Source organism: Amphiura filiformis, chromosome 1 (assembly GCF_039555335.1).
Source record: "Amphiura filiformis chromosome 1, Afil_fr2py, whole genome shotgun sequence".
Taxonomy (NCBI): Eukaryota; Metazoa; Echinodermata; class Ophiuroidea; order Amphilepidida; family Amphiuridae; genus Amphiura; species Amphiura filiformis.
In genome coordinates, this window is record NC_092628.1 from 98,022,417 (window position 1) to 98,048,909 (window position 26,493).

At 37.0% G+C, this 26,493-nt stretch overlaps 3 protein-coding genes across 3 annotated transcripts in view; 2 read left to right on the top strand and 1 right to left on the bottom strand.

Moving 5' to 3' along the window:
- Positions 1–8,679, top strand: part of LOC140159662 (TOM1-like protein 2) — a 33,831-nt gene extending 25,152 nt beyond the window's left edge. The window contains exons 14-17 of the mRNA XM_072183161.1: positions 828–851; positions 2,364–2,426; positions 4,162–4,237; positions 5,297–8,679. Of these exons, the coding sequence (XP_072039262.1) occupies positions 828–851; positions 2,364–2,426; positions 4,162–4,237; positions 5,297–5,352 (219 nt within the window). The 3' untranslated portion in view covers positions 5,353–8,679. The remainder of the gene's footprint in view (positions 1–827; positions 852–2,363; positions 2,427–4,161; positions 4,238–5,296) is intronic.
- A 4,809-nt stretch (positions 8,680–13,488) lies between these two features.
- Positions 13,489–13,887, bottom strand: LOC140164898 (uncharacterized). The gene has a single exon (XM_072188282.1). It carries the CDS (start codon positions 13,885–13,887, stop codon positions 13,489–13,491), a length of 399 nt encoding a protein of 132 aa, XP_072044383.1.
- A 1,629-nt stretch (positions 13,888–15,516) lies between these two features.
- On the top strand, positions 15,517–20,009 carry LOC140164907 (ADP-ribosylation factor-like protein 4C). The gene is given in 3 exon segments (XM_072188294.1): positions 15,517–15,701; positions 19,102–19,163; positions 19,166–20,009. Coding segments are annotated over 3 exon segments (756 nt in total). The 3' UTR covers positions 19,675–20,009.
- The last annotated feature ends 6,484 nt before the right edge of the window (positions 20,010–26,493 follow it).

The following is a 26,493-nucleotide window of genomic DNA, read 5'->3' on the forward strand; positions in this document are numbered from 1 at the left end:
AGGAAAAAATTAGGCAAACCATGTAAAAAATAAGCGCCCACCCAGAATGACTTTGTTAAGCGCCCTGGGCGCTTATTGGAATGAAAACGGTACATATATTATGATAAGATATGCTCTAAAAATGAAACAAAGTAGTTTGTGACTGTTTGCTTTAGTCAAAAGTAAAGAAAATGTGCATTTAAACCATCTCATGATATCCTGCTTGTATCACTCTAATTTGAAAAAAGGTAAGATTTAGTAGTCTTTTACTCAATTAAAATAAATAAATAAAACAAAATCTGACCTACTCTCTGGTATTTCCCAGATCCTAGCTATGCATCAATATTTCTGGAAAATCATTTGCTAGTTTATAGATAGCTAATCTGTCTATCAGATCAATACCTACCTTATAATGGAATGGTGTAATTAGTTTGGCAAATTACAGAAAATTGCAGTGGTGTTGATCATGTGAGGGGTGCTATAGGTCAAAAGCAGTATATAACATTAATACTCTTTATACAACACCTTTCTGAACTACTCTAAATGTACTACTGTCATGATATTAGGTCGTATATTCAAATATCCAAAGAGCAGTAAAATGTCAAAAGTGTTTGTATGTTTAAAGGTATTAAAACCAATCGTTAATGCCCCCCCCCCCCAGTTAGATAACTACTTAAAGTATGTTATAGGCCTACCTGTTTTGGGACAACATTTGAGATGTTATTTATGCGTAATACTTGGACAAGCAAGTTAAACTTATTGAATGTAGAGCCAATCTTGTCTTTGTTATGTAACTGTAGATAATTTATTTCAACTAATACAATTGTCTAAATATTTCACCACCATAGGAGGACAGTGATGCAGTAATGTTTGTAAGAAGGCTACTTCTTAGTCCATATTATCTCAGTTTATCTCCCTTATTTTCTTGTGTTGCATGTTACTTTTGTTGCACTACCAGTTGAAGTTGTGCATGATGTGTTTGCCAGTTTTTTATCATTTCAGAAATGGGGTAGTTTAAGTTTACTTTTAACTTTGAAGGGGAAAAGTGTAGTTTTAGTTTGCTTTTATCATGGAAGAAAAAAGGTGTAGTATTAGTTTACTTTTATCTTGGAAGAAAAAAGGTGTAGTATTAGTTTACTTTTATCTTGAAAATAAAAAAGTATAGTTTTACTTTACTTTTATCTTGGAAGGCAAAAAAGTGTAGTTTTAGTTAACCTTTATCTTGGAAAGCGAAAAGGAATTGTTTTAATTTACTTTATCTTGGAAAGCAATAAGCTACTATAATTTACAGATCTTAACTGTACTTGGTGTAGGATATTCTTTCAGTAGATTCATTTGTTATTTATTCCCACATAAACATTCTGTTTCATGTTTTTGTTTAGTAAAATGCAAGAATTTATTTGTACCATGCTCGTTAATCAGTTATCTGTATTTATCAATATATCATAGCTATTCATATTGTTCATAAATCAGCTGACCTAAAAATGAAATAACCAATACATTCCACTCTAGTTCCAATCATTGGCCAAATCCTGATTCATCCCTAAAAGCATGAGCTTTAAGTTTTCCAGGTTACCAATTGTAATGTAATCATGCAGAAAATAAGAACAATGTGACACGTACAGACAGATAGCCACATACTACTGTGCTCTCTGAATATATATATAATGCATGGAATGATGTATGTCTTATAGGTAACCATTGACTGTAAGAACATTTTAAACAAATGATTCAGGTGCACACAGCTGAATCCTTTGCTACAAGCTGTCATGCTGATTTTTGGCATGAAATTGTCAATGATATTCATTGCTTCTTTGAACTCCTTGTTAATGGTTTCAGGTGAAAACGTCCGATTTGTTGAAAACATTTCATTATCTCTACCTGCCTTCCCTATTATGCATGAAGGTGTAGTGTACTGAATCAAACACTGTTATTTGATGACTTGATGGTATTGAACGTTGGTGCTCATGATCAGGCATAAATGCTGATCAACATTGATGTATGAAATCTCTTATGGGAGAACTTCAAGTGGCAATATTCTACTTCAGTTTCAAATGACAGTTGACCAAAAGTAGCCCTTACCTCTTATAAACATACCAACCTATACCATATTTCACCGTGATGTGGCAGTGACGTCAGTGCGCATTACATTGGGTGTAGCTTCAAACCGCTAGCATTCATTCAAAGTGCTGGTGTGCACATGCTTAAAGACGCCGCATAGATGTGCATGCAAAACAGTTGCTTCAACATGTTGACGTCGCCGCCATATCAGGGTGAAAATGGTATAGTAATAGTGAGTTAGCTATCCTTTTATAACCTGTTTACCATGCTCACACAGACTTGTAGATTCTCTTGTAGTTATTGGTTTGTCTCGTCTATTTCAGGGGCTCCCTGGTGGTCCAGAAGATGTAGATGAGATGGAGAAATGGTTACAAGCAAGTGATTTGGTAAGTTACCTTTCTACAACCTCTCTCATAATTCCTTTAGCATGTACCATGTGTACCACATAAATAAGGAATAGATGTGGTCCTGATTGGCTAATTGAATGATGTCAGGAAATATTAGCACTTAGTTGAACAAGGCATGTAGCATCACTTGGCCTGGTTCTTTTCATGCAATATGTGACCTGTCACGGCGAATGAGCCGTAAATTCCTCCCCCTGTCAAAATTGTTTTATTTTGCGTTTAGAAAATAAACATCATAAGCTTTAAAATGGTATATTATTTGACTTCAAAAGATATCCAGAAGCGGGGTTATGGTTTGTTAAACTTTGCTCCTTCAACAAAATGGTAGCTTTTTTTCGTTTCTACGTGTGTCTCTTTTTCCACATTGCTGGCAATAAATATCAAACAGTCATAATTGGCGGTCATATCAAATCATCCCCAAGTCAACAAGGTTCAAGAAAGTTCTCTCATTGTTAATTGTTGGTTATACATACCTATACAAAATACAATGCCTGGTAACCCACCACTTGAACAGGATTTAGCCAAAGCAAACAAAGACCAGAGCCATCTAAGGTAGAAGCTTATTATCCTCTTCAATAATAGGATTATTGATTGGTGCTTGACTATCAAAATGAGATAGATGTTGCGCCAGCTGGAGATGCAGATGAATACGACCTGCATACACATTTTACACTCTAACTCAGAATACAATTTAGGGAATTTACGGCTCATTCGAGCTGTACGGTCACATATAAACAGAGCATGTGAGTTGGCAAGTGTGGAGGGGTCTTGCTGAGAAATGATGTACCATAAGGGCACAACTGATATATTATTAATTTCAAGATAAAGGACAATGACTTTGCTTAGTTTGCATTTATTTGTTCATGTACACCAATTTTAAGGTTTGATTTGAGGTTAAGGGTTAGTGAAATGTGGGTAATTCTGATGTTTTACCAAAAAACATTCCAGTCAATCAATGTAACGTCTCTAGGGTTCATGCATGATTATGAGAACTATTTCACTTTTGGTATCATCATTCCTTTGTGTAACTCTCTCTCCTTGGAGTGGGAAATAGATTGATAGTGCTAAATGTTGGCTTCCAGATATTGTGAATATTGTGTGAAATTCAAATAATTTTCAGGGTAGGTTTATGTTGTAATCGCTCTTTTTAACATCTAATGTATAGGGGTAGCTACATGTACACTTGGATTGGGAACCCCTTACTGTGTCACTAAATTGCATGTTTATACCACCTGCTAAATAACCTACCATATCCCCGGGGGTCACTCCCATTGTGGCCTGTACACCATCCGCGATAATCAACTTTTGAAAAGCACCCTAAACAAGGATTTAACCCTTGGCTAAAACGACACCCTAAACAGGGATTTCATTCCTAACATCAAATTTCATACCCTAAATTTCATTTCAGCGTGATTTAGCAATTGCAATTTTGCTACCCTTTTTTCCAATTTTTCATGTTTTGACACCCTAAACGCGACACGCAGTATCGTGCCTACCCACTAAAAATCGACCCTTTTACGCGTTTTCATTATCGCGGATGGTGTACAGGCTACAATGGGAGTGACCCCCCCTGGACCATATCCAGCATTATTTGTCCTCAATCCCAAGGTGTCATTTTGTTGTCCATACACACATGGGACTTTTAATTTTCTGATGTAAAGTAACACCATCTTCCTTCATAGCAATAACTCATCCTGTAACTATTTGCATTTTCCAGTCAAAGGCAGAAGACGGGTTTGCAGCAGCTAATACTCACCAACCTGAGGAACCAGAGGGAGGTATCACAAGCTCAGGTCAGTGTCATACCTAAATCAGGGATCCGTCAGGCCCAAACTACATTATTCCCCACATGTTGTTTTAAATGCACTTTTAGAATATTTACTCATGTAGTGACTAAATAACCCCTACAATGAATAAGCTATACCATTTTTCACGCTGATGTGGCAGTGGCATCGACACGTTGAGGCAGCTGTTTCATGTGCGCATCTATGTGGAGTCTTTAAGCATATTCATGCATACACCAGCACTTTGAGCATCCGCTAGCAAACTTGAAGCTGCGCCTGATAAAATGTGCATTGATGTCACTGGCACATCAGGGTGAAAAATGGTAGAGACACTGCATTTTTATGTCAAGAGAGTTCTCTATACTGGGGTGTCAGGAATACTGTGCATATCCAATAGGAGATGTAATCTTAAAAGATGGACATAACCTTTCAGTTTTCTTCACATTTTGTTTGCATTTCTGAAACAAAAGTTGTTTAAGGGTATTTCCTGTTCTATCAACCATTTTTAAGCAACTTCAGACAATTTTACAGATTTTTTTGGGTCCTTGGATCTCTGAAAGTCCCTTAAAGATTACAGGAACCACCATATCTGGTTTTCATGCTTGGGGACAAAGTAGTGTTTTTCCATATTGTTAACAAAAGCCAATGTTATTACATAATCATGGTTGTTTTAGGTGTTCATTCATAATTTTCTTCAAATTATCTTACCCTCTATGTGCGGCAAAATTTTGGTCACTGTTAAAGCTTAGTATTTGAAAACTGCCTTACAGGACCAGAGTTTAAATGTTTGTTTTCCAATGGAGTTACATAATAAGGCTAGATGATTTGCATTAGGGATGGCTTCAATACTTAACCACTGGCAGACCATCTAAAAGAACATTGTGATATGTAAGGACAAGGCTACCTGCCCAATTCCTAGTATAAACATTTAGTAATTGTTGGTATTTAGTTGACCAGGCCAACGATGCTAGACCTTTAAACCCCAGATTCTGCTATGTCACCGGCGATTGGGTTCTGAAGCCATCCTTTTCATAATTTTTTCTTATGCTTTCTTTTTTGTTTCTTCAGAATTCGACAAATTCCTTAGCGAAAGAGCGCAAGCTGGCGATTCACTCCCCTGGTAATCAAGGTGGACCAGCGCCAACAAACAGACCGGCAAGACAAATGCAGATGGAAGAAACAGAGAATACCATGTTTGCCTTATAGAAATGAATAGAGAGGAGGGGCTATATGTACTGTGACATTCTGTATGGATCACTATAAAAAGACACAAATCACAATGATCACATTATTGTCTGTATGCGTGCTTGTGTGTGCAATATATCAGTAAAGACACTCAATGTGGATTTCTATATTAATCTATAATGCTATAATAGCAAAATGCACATCTTAATATGAAGTATATTACACATATAATAACAAAATAACTTCATGATTTCAATTAGGACACAAATTAACCTGCAGCACACACTTAGTATGTGTCTTCAATATAAGAATGTAACAGAACATATTAGTGGTTACTGATAAAGTCGGTGTGTCCTTGAATGCTATGGATAAGAGCTTTGCACCCATGTGTGGCTGTCTTGAAAAGTGGTCATTTACATTACTTGTTATTTACATTACTTGCATGTACACTACTTGTGGGGTATGAAATCCTAATAGAAACAGTATGCTGGGTGACCCAGATGCAGCCTTAGGCCACTTGGGGCCCATAATGAGGGTTCTGTGCAGCCTGGGAAGATGTGAAGAATATTGCACATATTACATCTGTGTGTATGTGTGCAATTTTGCCACAGTCTGGCAGTCGAGGCCAGTAGGGCTGGTTTAAACCAAACCAGGTTGGACATCCTTGTCAACATAGTGCAAAGAATTGAGCATCATTGAGAGTTCATTCAGTGTTGACAACTTGTCATTCATTTTACATTGTGTATGGGATTTGGGTTGGAGGGAGCTGATCACAAATTGATTGAGCCATCATATTGTTCCTAAAACAGCCAAGGGCATGACATTTTTCAAAAGGGGGCATTTATTATAGAAAAAACATTTTGATAAAAAAAAATCATGATTATATGCTTACCATAACACGGGCGAAATACAAAAAATTACACCCAGGTCCGCCATTTTGAAAGTTGGCTGGCATAAATAGTGTACATTTGCAGTGAATTATGGGTAGAATATGGAACAGTATCACTTTGAATGAGGAGTAAGCAATGCATATTATGCATCATGGATGGTATGTTTGCTGCCAGGCCTACATTTGTATGATTTGGTAGAGAACAGACCATGAATAAATTGGTTAATTGTTGTACACATCATATACTAGCATTGATGTGCATTATTCTCTCTCTTCAATTGTTGCAATAGCATTCAAGGACACCATTTATCATTGCAGAGAATATATATATATATATAAATAGATGTATAAGGCCAAAGCTTATATGTGTAGTAATTCACAAAGTATTCTTTATATTTGCAAGGTTTTGCATTGGGATTGTGAGCACATCATTGATATAATGTTTGTGCTTGTATAGATAATGGGGAATTGATTTACCAATGAGAGTGCAATGTTGTCAGTGAATTCAAACAATTGCTACTTTTTCCAAATGATTTTGAAGTATGCCTCTGATTAGCTATAAATTGGGACTGTCTTGTGACATACTGTGTTATGGCAAGGCAAGCAAATTGTTGGTCGCGTCAATATCTCAAATGACTACTTTGTGTGACTTTTATTGCTATCGAATGGTGTTGACATACACTTGTAAAACTAACTTTATTTATTAATTTTGAGGTATATCTCAATATTACAATCCATTCATAAAAGAAGAAGCATAATGCAATATCAAATAACATTATGAAATACAAAAATGATCATAAAGATCACACAAGGCAGCCTTTTGAGATAAGACAGTATGTGATTTGGCAACTGAAATGACAGACAATAATTACTAGCAGACCATGATAATAATATTATATAATATAAAGTGATTTAAGATAGCGCCCAATGCAAACAGTCACTGCACACTTCACAATACTGTAATAGGTAGGGCCTATTGACTTGAATCTAAAAAGTGACTTAACTTAACTCAACCTTGAACTCAAACTTACCAAAATAAAACAAGGAACATACACAACAAAATAAATGGAATAATCTTTCTGAAAAATACAAGGCATAAATATTTTTAAAAGGATACTGGCAGAAAAAAAAAATGCAATGGATTCCAGGGTTTTGATAAATCTATGTGAACATGAAGTTGTATAATGGCCCATGGGGGTTATGTTAGAATGAATAACAAGTGCTTCATTTACACTACTACATCATCTGTATAATCTGAGCAGACTGCTACATCATCTGTAATCTGTATGGTGTATGTTTCAAAATGATACCTGTAGCTTGGTGGTCGTTAAAGATACATGTGATGATGATGTGACACATATTTCTTTAGTTCTCCTTTTCTTGATACGCTATTTCACTGTGTCCATTCCTTATGTTATTTGTCCATGACCGGTTGACTTCTAGTACACAATCATACTGGGCTAACCCAATCAAAGATGGCGATGTAATAAGAGATTTCAAAATGTTCATTCTTATTGTTGGATCGATTCAAAGACTGTCGTTTTTTCAAATTATTATTCAGCACTATTATCAGTTTCTTTTTCACAACAAAATTAAAATAAGAACATTAAATTTAATTAAATTGCAATAAACAAATATCTGGAGCATCATCATCACTAAATACCACACTAAGTATTACATTATCAGAGTATAACATTATTCCAATTTCTAAGATTTGTTCCCCAAAGGTAATAATATCTATGGAATATACAATGTGAAATTACTGTTGAATGCTAGTCATCAACACTTGCCATCACACTTTGTGTTCACTACAGGTCCATATAATGAAAGGCCGAAACTACCCTAAAATTGCTGAAGTAAGACAGGTATGTAAGTTATATAGGATATTGTTCTTCACTTCATGTGTTTGAGAACAGTGGTTGCCAATTAATTTGATCTTCTGTCAATCAAACAGACATGTTTTATACAGCTCTATATATTTAAATACTACTGCTTTTCAACTTACTTTGGTCCTGATGAAGTCAAGAGACACAACTGACAATGGTACTGTGATAGCTTCTGGCATACTTGTAGTCATACTATAACTTATTATTCTTATTCTTACTTCAAATCTATGTATGTCTATAATCATGATAATAACATGGGGCTATTCCAGTTGCAATCCTTATATCCCTTTGGGAGACATGAATATTGCACACAGGGAGTGTGAATTTCAAGTGGAGTTACCTGAATGGGTGACTCCATATGAGATCTACACCCTGTGTAGGAGATTAAGGCAATGTCTTCCATAGGGGGTGTGGATTTCAACAGGAATAGCCCATTGAACCTTATTTTATAGTTTGCAAAGGAAATTATGGGTTTACTACACTCAAAGACACAACAAAATGTACTTGTAGATAACATGGCAATCTTGTTTGGATGATTTGGGAATAACAGAAACTGGAAAAAAGAGATGTACAATTTACTGAATATGTTTGATTATATTATTGCAAACATTTCTTTCAATTGGGATTCAAAAGGCATATAGATGTGTACAAAGTGAGAGCACTGAAATTCGGTGTTTGATGCTTTTAAATTGTAGAATATTTTGATTGTTATACAACGAATCAGGGAGTTCTGGTTGAAACGTTCAGTTTCATCAAGGATAGAAGATAAAACTCATATATGGCATTGCATATAAAAGTATATTTTTTAGATTTTTGTCTTTGAATTACCTGTAGTTTAATGCAGATGTACTATCTACCATTCTTGATAGTTAACTAGCTAGAAACAGAAGCTCGCATGTTGCAAGTTATTTGACATTTCCATCACAGCATTTGGATAGTTCTTTTCCTTTGTAAATTAGATCTGTATTGAGTACTGCGTTTTGTGTATTGCAATATCCTAATGTTAGACAGTATCTGTGAAACATTTGACAAGCATCACATTTGTGTAAGATTTAGATCTTCGTAAACTTATTTTTGTGGGGTAGTTGATTGACCTTTCATGTAAAAATACATAGCACATAATTTAATTGAACTATAAATAGAGCAATCTTTCTTCTTGTACTAATTGTTGATGTCTACTCTATATAGAGCTGGAAAAGACCATTTTCAAAAGGTCTACTATTCCAAACAGAAGTTGGCAGTGTCCTATTCATGAAATTTGGCAAAACAAAGAATTGCAATCCTTCTTTTTGTTACAAATTTTCAGATTTTTTTGCAGCAGTCATTTTGTGAAAATTCATGAATACCAACATCTTGTTTTCCTATTCATTTGTATGGAGTGAATGCTTATCTAGGTACTTTTTGCTGATACAATATTGTGTAATGGCTCATGACCATGTATCCCATGGTTAATTTATAAATTCTTATTTATAAATAAGGAATACAAAACTGATCATGCTGGATTGTTACTCATGTGGACTAAAATAGTGTAACACTGTCATTTATTGATGAAGGCTGGAAATCAAATAATAATTAGTTTTAAAGTATGAGCTCATGCATATCACAAACATGTACACATTATAATTTGAAGTTTGTCAGGCACATATTGAAGTACTTTCTCTTCAAAGCCAACAGGTCGAATTGAATGCCCAGTAGACATGGTTTTCAATGTATTTTTGGTACAATTACCGAATAGGGTGCAACTTGCTAGACTTGAGTCCAGTCTTCGTTTACGGAGTTTAGGGTTGGGGTTTATGGTTGGGGTAGGGCAGTCTTGAAATAAGATGAGTAGTGTTGCACCCTATTCAGTAATCGCTCAGTATTTTTATATGTGGTTAATTAGAGAACACCTGCTCTCAGATTAAACCACTCAATTCTCCCTATTGCCTTTCTTTTCTTTCATTCTATATACCTTATCTAGTATAGCTCTCCAACTCTTCTTGAAAGACTGCGGCTTGCCATACTTTCAAAGTTTACAACTCTTCAGAAGAAATTAGTCTTATTCTTGTAAAATCATGAGAAATTGTAAGAATTGTAGACAAAAATATATATTTTAAAATTGGAAAATCTAATGTACCACAATTATGCTGAAAAGAAGAGAAAATCACAACATGTTTGGCAGATGTATGTTTAATATTAACTATTGGATGGCTATGATGATTCTGCATTCTGTGCTATGATGTTATTTTGCTATCTTTTCTGCTATATACTGGTATGTTCATGAATTCTCAAATATTTTCTAGCAAACTCTTGACTTACAAATGAGTTTAGTCAAAAGTTTGATTCTGTACTACTGCATTTGTTTTCTGTGTTTAAAATGGGAGGATTTGGGTTACTTTCAAAGAAGGAACAAAAATGGAGAGATGAAGAATTAATTTATTTTGTTGCACAATGAATGACAGTATCACTTTAAAAAGGAGATAGATATGTTGTAAAATTATTATCGAAATGTACATATACTTCACATGTACAAATTATTTTTATGTTAATTAAGCAATTATTCATGTTGTATTGTGTATTAATTAATATTTTGTGTGATTGTTTGAATGCCATGTATTACCTACCATAAATGTGGTTATTTTTTTCTTCTTTTTTACAAGTAATTTAAGACGCAACTTGTTTGGTAACAATACATGCTTCTGATTACGGCTATGATGAGAGAGTAATTATCATTGTAATTAAAACACATCATGCAAATGTGCAACACTAAATACAAGTGTGTAGAGATTGTTTTTCCAATGTCAATATGATTCATTCTTTGTAATTTTTTGATCATTGACGGCGACAGGATTTTTTGGCGACGGTTCGCTATCTCTAAGGACCCCTATATCTAAGGTTTGCTATCCCTAAGGTTCGTTATCACTAATTACGAGAAAGGTCCACTATACCTAAGGTTCGATATCACTAATTTTAAATAAGGTTCGGTATTTCTAAGGTTCGATATCACTAATTTTAAATAAGGTTCGCTATCTCTAATTTTAAATAAGGTCCGCTATCACTAATGTATTGAAGGTTCGCTATCTCTAAGGTTCGCTATCACTAATTTCAAATAAGGTTCGGTATCTCTAATTTAAATAAGATTCGCTATCTCTAATGTCAAATAAGGTTCGCTATCTCTAATTTCAAATAAGGTTTGCTATCTCTAATTTTGCATTTTGATCGAAGCTCATAGGAGAATGCAATTTTAAATTAGAGATAGCGGACCTTATTTGAAATTAGAGATAGCAAATCTTATTGAAATTCGAGATAGCGGTCCTTATTTAAAATTAGAGAAAGTAGACCTTATTTAAGATTAGTGATAACGAACCTTAGGTATAGCGCACCCTAATCAAAATTAGTGATAGCGAACCTTAGAGATAGCGAACCTTAATTAATTAGGGATAGCGAACCTTAAACAAAATTAGTGATAGCGAACCTTAGGTATAGCGGACCTTTATTTCAATTAGTGATAGCGAACCTTAGAGATAGCGAACCTTCATTAAATTAGTGATAGCGGACCTTATTCAAAATTAGTGATAGCAAACCTTATTTTTAATTAGTGATAACGAACCTTATTTTAAATTAGTGATATCGAACCTTAGAACTAGCGAACCTTATTCCAAATTGGTGATATCAAACCTTAGAAGTAGCGGACCTTTTTTTAGGTTAGAGATAGCGGGATTCTGATCTCCATAGACTACACGTTAGTGATAGCGAACCTTAGAGATAGCGAACCTTAGAGATAACGGTCCTTAGAAATAGCGGGATGTCACGGATTTTTTTAGGGGGGAGGCAAATCAAATTTCAGGGGTGCAAAATCACCCAATTTTATGCAAAAGTTGCTCCGATTTTCATGAAACTTGTATCAAATTGTTTGTCTAGATTCAGGTTGTGAGAAAAAGATACGTTTTCACTATCTGTAATGTATAGTGAATATGTTACATGGCAGCAATGTTATAGGTTCTAATGGCGACTGTCCCCTTTCATTTGTGATCCTTACGACCAGACAGATAATTTGATATGCTAATGAATGAAATCAGAGCATTTTGATTTTTGACCCCTTTACAACCATATGGGGTCATTTCGGAGGTCATAGACTCAAAATAATGCTTGGTTACCACCTTTATTTGGATTTCTCTCCAAGGTCACATTGCATACACATATGTGGTTCATATTAGAGTAGAGGATACCATTGAATGTGGTCAGCGACAGCCCTAGTGGCCTCTTTGATGCCCAAGCCTGTGATAATCTTGATGTCGTCAAGCCAGCTCGCTGCAGGTCTGCCTCTCTTGCGTTTTCCCTCGACCATTCCTTGGATGATTTTTTTAAGGCAGTGATGTCTGGTGATGTGATCAAAGTAGGATAACTTTCTGGCAATGACATTTGCTCCCAAGCTCTTGAAGAACCCACTCATTTGCTTTCCTCTCAGCCCAGTCCACGGATCCTCTGGATTTTGGCGTCGATCGCACCTACAGCTTAGAAGAATCCAGTCTCTTCCTATCAGATGGTTTCATCGTCCAAGATTCAGATCCCTGAAAGTCTACTTTTCCACAATTTGGTCATGTTTGAAACTTCACTCTGAGCTATTGTCAATCTTCGCTCTATCTCTTGGGTGCACTTTTGGTGTTAATGATGGAGCCCAGAAATTCAAAGCTTTCCACCTCTTCAATGAGATCACCCCCCAAGGAAAAGCTTGCATCTGTATCAATTTGGCCGGCATCTACAACCATGACCTTTTGTTCAAGATCAGTCCCCTCTGTTCACTCGCTGATTTTATTGCTTCCAATACTCAATAGATCCATCAATTCCTCTCTGCTACTGCAAACCAAGGTTGTGTCGTCTGCATATCTGAGATTTATGATCCGCTGACCACCTATGGTAACACCTCAGGAGTCTTCCAGAACACCTCGCATGAAGCATATAGACGAATCCACCGAGCCAAGTGATGGTCAGAATTTAGTCAGCCATTACTGGGTCCCGTCTGCACCAAATTGGTGTTGTTACTGCCAAATTGGATGGATTAAATCTGCTTAAAAATCGTAAACTTTCATCATTGTTTTGTCTGCGTATAACACGGGTGATGGAATGCAGTTTAATATCCCGACCAAGGCCACATCATTTCACATTTAAGGTGGGATAGACCTAAGGGGTGACCCAGCTATGGCTGCCATTGAGGTGTAGGAATGTGTGAAATTGGATTCGTCTATATGTTGAAGAGCTGGGGAGACAAAATGTATCCTTGTCTAACACCTCTGCCAATTTGGAACCACGCTGACTCACCTCTACTCGTCCTGACTGAAGTTTCTTGATCCTGGCGTACTGATGAGCTTCACCATGTGACCGGGGAATCCCATTTCCCCCATGATGTCCCATAAGACTTGATGGTTGTCACAGTCAAATGCCTTGCTGTAATGGATGAAACAAAGGTAGAATGGAATGGAATGTCCTCTGCATATTTCAATGTTACGAATTTTGACAATTTGATTCCTGGTACCTCTTCCTGCTCTGAAACCGGCCTGTTCATCTGCTATCTTAGTCTCGAGCCTCTGTCTCATTCTATTATTAATGATCTTGAGTAGAATCTTGCTGGCGTGGCTGATCAGGCTGATGGTTCGGTGGTTTGAGCACTCTTTTATATTTCTTTGGTATCGGGATAAATACTGCTCTCTTCCAGTCCTCATTCCACCTCCCTCCAGATTTCATCACACAATTTCCACATGATGATCACACCTTGCTCTCCAGATGCCTTCCACAGTTCGCCTGGAATCTCATCACAGCCTGGTGATTTCCCATTTTTAATCTCTTTCATTGTTTGACGAACTTCATACAGGTGGTGGTTCAGGGTCAATTTCACCCGAATCATTGGTGGTGGATTCCTCTTCTGCTTTCTGTTCATAAAGCTCAGTTCAGTATTCTGCCCATCGGGTCTTGATGTCTTTGGTCTCAATAAGTGTGTTGCCATTTCTATCATTCAGATCTTGCTTAAGTTTTCTGAGTCAGTTCCTTTACCAAAGCAAACACCTTTATTGTTTCCTCCATTCTGACATATCTCCTCTCTTTCTGTCATCCTGTCCCTTATTAGCAAACTCTAGTGACTTCTTAGATATCCAGGGCTGCTTCCATTTCTTCTTCTTTGCGATGTTTTCCTCTGTTGCACTTAACACCGCTACCATCATTTCTTCCCACAATTCATTTGCAGAGATTTCTTCCTCATCTGTTCGAAGAAGTGCCTCAAATCTGTTCCCCATACTAACTGTGTATTGCTCTGGGATTTTGTCCTCATCAGTCACTCTCTACTTTGCTTTGAGTTTCAACTTCATCCGTGCGACAAGTAGCTGGTGGTCACTGCTGCTGTCTGTGCCTGGTCCGTACACTGAGCAATGAAGAGTGCCATCTTCTTTTCAGCAAAAAGTTTCTCACATTGCCGCCAGGACTCCTCCAAGTCCACAATCTGCGAGGGTGCTGCTGGAAGGTGTTTCCAACAATCAGATCGTTTGCCTTCATTTCTTTCTCCCAATCCAAACTTTCCAATTGACCTTGATTTGTTGTCAGACTTGCCAACTTTTGCATTCCAGTCTCCCAAGATGATAAGCATATCTTTGCTGGGGATCTTATCCATTACATCTTGGAGCTGACCATAAAAGCTTTCCATAGCTTCATCAGGTGCAGTGGATGTTGGTGCATAAACCTGGAAGATCGAGATGTTGAAAGGGTGAACATGCAGTCTGAGAGAGATGATTCTGTCGCTGTATTGGGTTGAAGCCCAGGGAGAATCTAGATGTATTCCTGTCCGACAAGATAAAACCAACTCCGAATTCCCGTTTTCCCTCATCTTTGCCTGAATATATCACTGTGTATCCGTTGTCTGCAGTAAAACGTTCTTGGTTGAGCCATCAATGTTTCTGATATGCCCAGAATACAAATGTGCTGCTCTTCCGTTCTGGATGTAATGATCTCTAGCTTTCCAGCAGTCATACCTTGAACATTCCATAAATGTTCCTATGACTTCCATATTCTCTCAGGTTCATGCTGCTCCTTTCGTGCTCAGGGTTGTCGGTAGTACACTCTGCGTCATTACAGTTGTGCCTAGTGAGTCGGATCAACATGTTCCTCTTCCCCAGTAGCAATTGGCGCATCGTCTGACCGATTCCCACCATTGGTTGCCGGGTTTCTACATTGATTACGGCCTCTCGCATTAACTATCTTGGCTAGAAGTGAATGCAGTAGGTGGCCGGGTCCTTCTGCATTAATGGAATTGCTGGCACGGCGGCCATCCAGCTCTCCAGAGCCGACGTATTTCGTTTCACAGGATGCCCAGCCACCCTTCTCACCAGTATCCAAAGAAAACTAGTGGGGGAGCCAGTTCAGTCGCCGACAGCTCGACCCTGAAGTCGTACTGGATACAGGTTTCCAGTAGCAGGTCTCCAGACCTGAGACGGAGCACCCATTTGGAAAGACACCCGAGAGAAACCCAGCACCAAGAGGTGCTGGTAAGGTTAACTTTCAGCTCCTTTGCAGTGCTAGGTGCTAGGCACTACCTCCTTTTTGGATTTGGCGTGTCAAAATCAGTAAAGATACATAGGTTATCAACTTTTATGTAAGCACAAATTTGAGATTTTCCTCTAGTATAACAGAGAATGTATGTGTACGAACTCATCCCCAGTTAACTTCAAAAGTGTACCTTTGCATCGGGGCTTGAGATTGGAATTCCAGTTTCCTTTCTCACGAAGTAAGGACTAAGAGTAAAATAATTTGTACAATTGTGTTTGGGAGTGGCCTTCTCTCCTTTCGCCTTTTCCTTGCTATTTTCTTCCATTTCTTGCTTTGTTTATCAAAGCTATCTAGGCCAGCATGCATTATATTAGCCTACACTGGCTATCCAAGCTTGTGCTTTTTTAGTATGAGCTTGGAACGGTCCATGGATTTCCCATGGATTAGCATGTGTCCCCGCACGGATCAGCCTGGGTAAACAAACAAACAAACAATAACACGGGGTGAATTTAACTGAGTGTAATATGTACTTGAAAAGAAAGAATATCCTTGCATCCCCACACCGTCGCAAAAAGGACACTGAAAACGCATGCTGAAAACGGATCAGCAGTAGGCCTACCTATGTCTCAGTCTGTCTGTCCAGGCTTTATGAAGTTCCTGGCCCTCTATATCGTTTACATTTGTGTAGACGAGTTCTTTCTGTGATGGCGCTGTTTGTCTAGGATAGCATATCACAGGGTGGCATATCATATCGGCCTATTTAATAAATGTTTAGGTCTATTTGGGAAAAATGTATATCTTAAATACGAAATGTCAAAATTTTCAAATAATGGACGACTTTTCCTCCCAGCTACAGACAGTTCATAATCACTAGATTATCCTGATGCTGAGTTAAGTGAACTTAAGTCTATGCTGTACGTCTATGTAACTTTTTGAACCCTTAACCCTATGAGGACTGGACTCAAGTCTAGCAAGTTATACCCTATTCAAAATTGCTGAATTTTAATCTCACTCCATTGTATTCCTCAACTTGATTATGACTTTTTGATGTACATCTTCCTTCCGGTTTTATACCCTTATTTTGGATTTTTGGCCCCGTTGTTGGCATTAAATTGCACATTTCTCGGCCTTCGCGCGCATTTGTCCATTTGCACAGTTCTTCCTTTGATTTTCCCAGCATGCATGCTACTTCAAAAGATTTCATGCTTCGTTGTGACTTTGTTATAGTTTTGCTCCCTTGTCCAGTGGCGTAGGCAAGGGGGCAGCCCCCCCCCCCGGAAAAGTCTTGCCCCCTCTTGCCCCCCCCCCCCCACACCGACACCGCCTGGCTAATAATTATTTGGTGCAGAAGGGACACTAAAATGAATACACGGGATCGATACACGTGAATTGCTATGCACGATTTTGATATCAGACGAAAATCTTCTGATACCGGGTTAGAAAATGATGAATATCTCCCGTCATGATTTTTTTTTCTCAAGAAACCAGATTTGGTCTCATAAACTTGGAAATACGTGTTGAACAGATATGATAGTCGCTAGAATGCGCTTTGAAAATTGGCCGTGCGCTTTGAACTCAAAATTTGACCATTTTATATTGCGTTGGTCCTGTTATGGACTACAGCGTGCAGCGTGTAGTACAGCTGCACTCACTGTAGGCAGTATAAAGTCGATGACCATTGACCTCAATGGGGTATACAAGCTTAATCACGCACAACCAAGATCGATTACCCGGCTATTGTGAGTAGCCTTAGTTATGTCCCTCGACTAATTATTAGTTTAAAAGAGCTTTAAAGGTTTGAACCAAATGGCTAATCGTGGCTGTGGATTTAACCTACCATGGCGATTCCTGCCATGAAGATATAGGGTCGAAGACACTGTGCCCCCCCCCCCCTTGTGGGATGGTGACCGCCCCGACATTTAAGACTTTTTTGTGTTTCTGACCAAATTTACATTATATTTTGCCATTTTAACCTAAAAAGCGCGAATTTATTCACTTTCTGTATCATATTTCACCAGTTTAGCTTCAATATGGCAACATTTTTCGTGCGCTTCGCGCGCATTTGTAACATTAACTGATTTTGTCGCCAAAAGGTGCCCCCTTGAAATGTGTCTTGCCCCCCCCCACCCCCCCACCTCTGAAAAAGTGCTGGCTACGCCACTGCCCTTGTCTCTTATCACAATACTCCATGGTTTCCCCTTTCAAGTTTCATAGCTTCTTGCCCGCGCGATTTTATATTTTAGTTTATACGATATGACCCCAGGGGCGAACCTTTGTAAATCTGTATACCTTCTCCCCGTTAAAATTAAATGGTACCGTCCAATGTCCTTATATGGATAAAATTAGTGACGTCGTTCAATTGTTATCTGCTAGGGGCGAATTATGTCAACGCAAGGTCGTTGGACCACTGAAAATAAACGACCGGCGTGTCAGACTAGCAGGATGAATGGTTATGAATGGATCGCACACATACGGGAGCACTAATGATCTACATCTACCGAGGGCGATTCGTGATCAGGCTCTAATTTAGCATGTTATGAAGTTAATGGCGTTTGTTTGACTCAGTCATATAGTAAAAACGTATGTAAGAGGAAGACAATACTTGAAACAATCGGAATAATTAACGATATCGTGGAAGGAACGGCTTGAACATGATGATCGTATCGATTTAGCTAGCGATATGGCGAGATGCAGGTCAGATTCAGATGATGCGCGGTATACATACAGTAGCCGTAAATAACGTTCGGTAATGCAGCAACGGTGATGCATGCACGAAACTGAAACAGGTCGGCTTCTGAAAATAAAATAACATCACTCATCATCGACAGGCATACATGCAGCCATCTTTCATCCGATGATGAAGCAATTGGATGATTCAAAGAAACTATAAATACGGATTACAAACCACGGCATCACTCAAAGGGCTAGTCACCAGATATTATTTTCGGTCCATGAAACAGCATTGTTATACCAGTCGTCGCCATAGAGCGTGTCAACTAGTATTTTGAGGTAAACCAAAGTGAACTGATATCGCTGTGCAGTGTGTTTATGTTTTCCATTTTCTACTTGTATTCAGTATTTCGTATTTCAGTAGCTGTAAAACAGTCAAGAAGAAAAAACACGTATGTATATGGATTCATTCCGGCTTTTCTACATGCAATTGGATCGCGACCCATAATGAACGACTTTGAAATTGACTTGAAAATACTGGGTATTTTTCATATCTGAAATCTGATCTTTCATGTTTGTGGCAAATAGACTTCGTTGCTATATCTTCTTGACCCACTCGCGGTGGGACTCGGGTCTTGACTCTGGTTTTTATACACACAGACAAATGGTATTCAATGTCCATTTTAAATTGTCGGCTCAGGTAACGTCCTCTCCTGACACCAAAATGGGGACAGGAATATCGCAGCTCCGGGTGCAAACCCTCTTCATATCGTTCTACTTGGATTGGACGAATCCGGAAAACCACGGTCTTGTACCGTTTGAAATTAGACGAATTTATCAACGCCGTCCCTACCATCGGCTTCAATGCCGAAAAAGTGACTCTAAGGTATGGAAAAGCGAAAGGAATACGCATGAAGATTTGGGATGCCGGAGGGAGTGAGAAACTCAGGCCATTATGGAAGTCATATACCAGGGCGGCTGAAGGGATTGTTTTTGTTGTTGACAGTTGCGATTCAGAACGATTTGAAGAAGCAAAAAGTGAATTATTACGGGTAGCAAGATATCCCGAAAATCACGGGATTCCTGTGCTTATTATTGCCAACAAACAAGACTTGAGAGAGGCGGTAAATACAGATGAACTTGTCGAGACCTTGGGACTAAAAGAATTGAGGTCGCAACATCCATATCAAATCCACCCCGTGTGTGCTATTACAGGAGAAGGGCTGATTGAAGCCGTAGATTCACTTTATGATATGATAGAAACAAGAAAAAGAGCTGATAAATTCCAGAAAAAGAGGGGCAGGTAGCGACGGCTGTCAATGAAAATTGTCAGAACACTTCAATATTTCCACAATTAATGTTCGATGTTCCCACCTTTTCAGAATTTGTGTGTAACCACCGAAAGCTCGAGGGCAAGAACAGTGAAGTCTACAGAAAACTGTCAAATATTTTATATCAACTAAATGTATTCCTAAAACCTGTTAAAGCTCCTTGGTATTTGTTAAGTAACCTCGAAAAATCTGTTTAGTTTCTAATGTAGTCGTGTGATATGAAAATTCTGTTTATGATAGGCGGATAGGTCCTAAATAGATATTTCACACCTTGACACCGGCTCCATGATAAAAAGCATACTTATGATCTTGTTCAACACCTTGGAAACCTACACAAACTAATCAGATTATTATCATTAGTGAAGGGTCTAAATTGCTAACCTTATTTATGAAATCCTTTTTGTATGTCAATCACGCATGGATAATCGGATAACCTTTTACACCTTTTTCGAGTATGTGTACATGCAACTGTCTAAAATGTTAAAATTCGATTTTGTTCAGAAAACAAGTATCAAACCTTTCACAAGCGTATGCCAAATTTTATATGTTAATCAGACAAACTCCTTAGCCTGGACTGTTATTTTACACTTACGTAACGTTTAATGTTTCTCTTACAAGTCAATCATGTTTACTCAGGGTATAAAATCTTTTCAGCAGTATTTTCTTTGGAATAACACAAAATGTATTACCCTGGGGCCTCTCTTTGCAGCCTTAAATTGGCCTTCTGTGTATTGTGTTACTTTTGTAGGGTATTGTTTGAATTAACTAACACGCTGCAGGGGCCTTTCGCTTTCGCTTTCTTACTATTTTTGACCTGTTTTTCACCCCATTACAACATTATGCGCTCAATATCCGTAAAATGTCAAGATACAACGTCGGTGCCTGTTTCAACTTAAAACGCTTTACATCACACCTGGATATCGTTCAAATAATCTTTGATCAAGTGAAATACACAGTATTTTAGATTTTTTTAAAGGGCTGCTAAGAATACGCAATTGCGTTATTTGCGTATTTTGGCTCCAATTGCGTTTTTGACATTTTTGAAAAAAATCTAAAAATTTGGAGAGTCCCTGGACCTAACACCATGCAAGTGCTACCATCATTTTTTTTAAAAATGGAAAAAAGTTACCAAAAAATTACAAGTTTGTATCCAAATGGGACCAATTTGTAACTTGTGTTCACTTCAAAATCTATCTAAGATATAGACTTGTGTACAAAACCAATGCATTTTATATCTTCAATAGACTATGCAGTGAACACAAGTTACAAATCGGTCCCATTTGGATACAAACTTGTAATTTTTTGGTAACTTTTTTCCATTTTTTTTTAATGATGGTAGCCCTTGATGTTTGGTCCAGGGACTATCAAAAAAAAAAAAAAAAAAAAATGAAAATAGCAACAACAACAACAACAAAATTTTTTTTTATTTTTTAGATTTTGCGTTTTTGGCGGGAAATCGCGGATTTCTGCGTTTTTTGGAAAATCGGGGTGCGTTTTTTGGCCTCCAAAATCGCGTTTTCTTAGCAGGCTTAATTAATACTGTTTAGATTTGGCCAAAAATACTTATAATTATAAATGAAATTAAATTTTCCAATTTGAATTGTTGAAAATTTGCACACTGTGAAACAGTCTCTGCCTAAATAAATATTAAGCTATAATAAATATAGTCTGCAATGTATTTAGAGTCTGAGACTATAATTTAAATATTAATATTATGTGGGCTACAGTGCTCAGCAGATCAATAATGTTGTTATTACAGTTTGATCGTAATCGATATCGTTGTATTGTTGTTCTGCTTAGGACGTCTGTATTTTTAAGAGTAATATAACCAAACAAAAAAGAACATAAGATTTTTGACGTAAAGTGGACAACACCTGCTGGGATGACATGACAAAGATATATGACTTTTCTGTTCAATTAATATTTGCCTCAAAATATGATGACGTATAAACTATAATGTAAAACCACAGGTTTGGACAACAAGTAAACTATAAATATCACATTCACAGCACTATATTCACTTTGTTTTTGACGATTAAGAATTGGTTTCTGAGAAATAACGGTCATCTGGAATCTGAGATGAAATGGTTACCTGTTAATTACTTTATACACAGGACATGCTGAAACTTAAAAAGGTTACTTTTAAATTTCGCCTCAGGAAATTTGTTTCAAAAATGTTTTTGTTGAGACCTTTGTTTTTCAGAAACCGATTCTTAAAATTCACTTTTTCTGTGACCTTGCATCATTTCAACTTTGTTTGTCCTCCTCATCAATATGAATTGTTTCAAACAAATGGGAATCTTAGAAATTCAATTTATAGTCTAAATTATATTTGACGTACATAAGGCTTTTGTATCTTCCATTCATAGAACCATGTGCACCAAGTATTCATTGTTAACTATTTTGTGTATTCTATATACCTACTGTATTAACTATATATTGTTTTCAACATAATTTCTGTAATGTGCAATTTATTAAAATGCTCATATTCTGTATACATAAAATTGAGATTGAGTTACCATGGAAACAACTTCACCGATGAGCTCTTAGGTTCTTGAAATAAAAAAACAACCTAGTGCATTAAGCCGGATCTCCCTGCTGCCATATCACACTTCTAAATAATTATCAATGTGTAGGGGCCTAATTGATACTAAAAAGTAAAAACCATGATGAAAACAAATTAGTTTCAATATGATCTACATGTACAACATATTGTGTCACCCCAGAAGGGCAGCATCTGCATACGACCTGCATGACATTGGGATCTGTGATGACATCATCATCATCCAGCGATCAGTCACCAGAGTCAAGTTGAGGGATTGCCATTTTCAATTTGCCGTCACTGCCGAAGGGATCGAACCTGCAAAATCTCTGGAAAACAACTTGATCTGACCACAGATATTGGATGTGATCTGACGTGAATGCTTTTCCAGACATTGAAAATGGTCGATCACCATGCACATTTTGTTCCTTACCCCACTGTTTGTTTGTATCAAACATATTTTGCACATTCCCGTTGGTAGGCCTACTACATGATAATTTTGCTTCAGAATAAATTGGCCTGGATATATTTATCATGATGATCACGAGCGTGATTGATCCTTATGGAAGATCATAATATAACTTATAAGCTATTAAAATATTCATTATTCAAATATCTGTGACCTATTTCTAACATATTAAAAGTGATAATTAATCAGATTGCAAATATATATTTTGTGGTTTCAGATGCATCAGTTGTATCTCCCATGCCAATTTAATATCTGTGTGCCAATTGGACTGCTGTATAAATTACACCAATCAATATCCAATATTGTCGCCTGTTCATGTATAATTAAATGGTAATTAAATATATACCCGTGCTAATTATGTTTGTAATTGCTAAATGGGGCGTTCAATAACAGATGTGGTTTGTAAAGGCCTAATTATTCTGAAATACACGCGACATGCATGATGTGGAATTCGGTTTATTTTATTTACATTTTAAAGCTGCCATTTCAACTTGAATACCTTTCCACTCATTTTACCAGGATATCATATACACCTACGTTGGTTAAAAAAACATTTTTACGCTGGTTTAAAGAGAATAAATGTACTACATAGTACATGTATAGAATGTATTGTGCTATACATTCCAATATGATATCTGCCTAGGACGAGTCTATGAAATATATTGCCACAATGTACTTTATCAAACTAATAATCGACATGTTATGTGTGTTTTATCATTTTAGATCTGGACTATTAATTAGAATTTTCATTCGGCATAGTTGTTAGCAATAGCTGTTGCATTTGGTCCTCAGATGGTTCTAATTAATTATGTTGGTATCACATCTTCACCGTACATGCATGCATGGTTACTCTTGAACCTGCATGGGTGAACACTAACAGGAAAGTCACTTAGTATCGATCATTGCAGGCCAGTATGCTATATGAAAATTATAATTATACAGTCATGTTTGTGCTTAATTAGGCCTCATCTGGATAATAATTGTGTTTGTCCATAACTTGACATGAGTATTCAAATTTCAAAATACGCTATTATCCAAAAGTGTGTAGGCCTAAAATGCATTCATATTCGTGAATTGTCACAGAACATGATATTATGTCAATGGTATCAATTCTATAAATGTGTAATTGTTATACAGTTTGGTTTATGAAATATATGTATACATTCCACCAAATTTTGTAATATAAAACAATCTGAAATGGTTTGTAATTTAAATGTATCCCAGGAAACATGTCAAATACGTCAATATACGCATATAATATCTCTGCAAAGTTTGTATTCAATGTACATTGTCGTATTTACCGTCCTGCATTTATTTGTTTGAAAAAGTCAATTGTTTATAATGTAAAGGTCAGGTTTGGCATGCCACGAAATTTAAAGAGGTCATAGGTTGAAAGTAGGTACATATATATTGGCAAAACAATTGCATCCAAACGTTGACCCAATGTATACTTTAACTTGCTGCTTTCACTGTTAGCTATCTATACTGTTATTTTCGGTTGACCTGCAATTGCAAGCATCTTTCGTCAATACAAAAAAATACCGTCATTCTGTTTCAAAATATATATATTACACAATTAATATACGAAATGAGATATTATTAGGCTTAATGTGTCGATTCTATATCAAAATGAATGTGTGTATCAATGTTGAAGTGTGTTTAACAAAGTAAATATACATTTTGTAAACCCTGTACTTGTACTAGAATTTTGGTTGGAGAAGACCTATACTCAATTACTCAAGTCGAAATTGTGCCGCCACAAATGGTTTTAATGACCATGTTATTCTGTCCACTTGTTCGACTTCGATTGGGCCTATTTAATGAGACACAAAATCCTGACCAAAATTCAACAACAAAATTTGTGTGTGTTGGTCTAAAATGTACTAAATGTATGCATTTTTATGGCTTTTGTGCCTGCCTGTGAAGCTATGTAGCCTACACCTAAATTACAGTACCTGAATTAATTACTGAAAGTAATATAGTGAACAATACTTGATAAATTAAATCAATCACTAATTACCTTTCCATTTTGAAATTATAATATCAATGTACTTGAACCTATATGCCTTTGTAATTGTATCCATGGTAACGAGGTGATGATGAATTTAATTAAATGTGTGTACATGTAGGCCTGGAAAAGGCCCCTTATATTTATAATAAAACTATGATTAATTACAATGCCATCGTCTAATTGTCTGTTTATTAGTCATGAATACCCTATTCATTTTTGCTTACAATGTATAATATATTTCTATGCACCTGTATGTAGGCATATAATGTACGCACCTGCAGTACAGTCGCGGTACAGAGGCCGAGGCACTTGCTGCTTTTCCTTATAACTTATAGACGTTATAGTGCACCCGAAAAGTGCAATATCCGAAAAGTGCAATATTTTAACTCAATTTCTTACTGATAATTAAAACCAGCCGCAATTTCCCATGCATAAAGTACAATACCTATTTAGCCTACTATTTAGCCGCAGACCGTAAAGAAAGTGAAGGCTTTTTGCTCAAGTACGTTGCACTTACGCTGCTTCATGTGTACCGGTTTTTAAAAACATACCTTCAACCCTACAAATTAAATATAATAAATTCAACAAAATACATCTATAATATACTCAAGAGCAGAGCAAGCAAAAAGAAGGAGCAACATGCAGATTCGCATTATAATATACTAAGTAGGAACTTGAGTATATCTGGTTCCATACAGCAATACGCAGTATTGCTGTCTGGTAAGCAGGTACGAATTGAGACGTCGTGAATTGAGACGTCGGAGCCGGTCAAACACAGGGGACTAGCCTACATCCCGTATCCTACTATCACTCAAACAAGCAAATCTCTTCACGAATTCACTCATCCTACATCATCAGTTGAAACAAACATCTAAGTTTCCAAAAACAACTTTGTCATTCCTCAAAACTACAAGTAACTTCATTAATAAAAATTGAAATCATACTATTAACCCGTTATTGAAAATTTTGTTCGATTTATGTGAACCAAAAGAACGCAGGAGTCGAGTTCAGTTTACCAAAATGGTAGCTCCTGCCTCCTGGTCACCTCAGATATGACGTCAGTATCAAGCTGCTTATTAAACGGTGGATCGGATTGGTTGAAATCAACGCCACGTTTTTGACCTTACAGGGGTCAGAGATATGCATATTCATGTATGAAAACAGCGATGCGGATATAGTATCATCACCGAGAACTGAGAATTGCGACATTTTCGATGTTTGTACCGGGGAATTTCAGACACAGAGACTCCGCGGAGATTTCGACAAATTCGTCCAAAGGTAACCAAAGGGTTGGGGATCGCATTTTTAACTATCACTAAATGTTTCGGAATTGCGGTCGGCTAAAAAGTAGACAGTTTCGGGGACTGTAATTGGTGTAGATGTCACATTTTGAACAGTGAGCGATAAGTGACCAATTTGATGCTCAGCACAAGTGACTATCTTTAGTCAGGGTAGAACTTGAGTAGGCCTGGTTGTTGATCTGCATGCAACCACAAAGCAACATAAACAAGAAGTGTCATTTAAAAGGAAAATGCGATTGTATTAAAGAGGGAGGTGAGATGAAATGCAATGGATTGAAGATGCACTTTTTTTAAGATCAATATTACTTCAAGTAATTTACTTGTATATATCATAAATAAATGGATATATATATGCCTATGTGATCATGTATGCGTTTAAAGTATTAATTTTATTCAAGCTAAATTCATTGGTTCAGTAGTAAATATTTCTAGAGTGGAAAAAACGAAAGTGCAAGACCAGGCCCCTAATTAT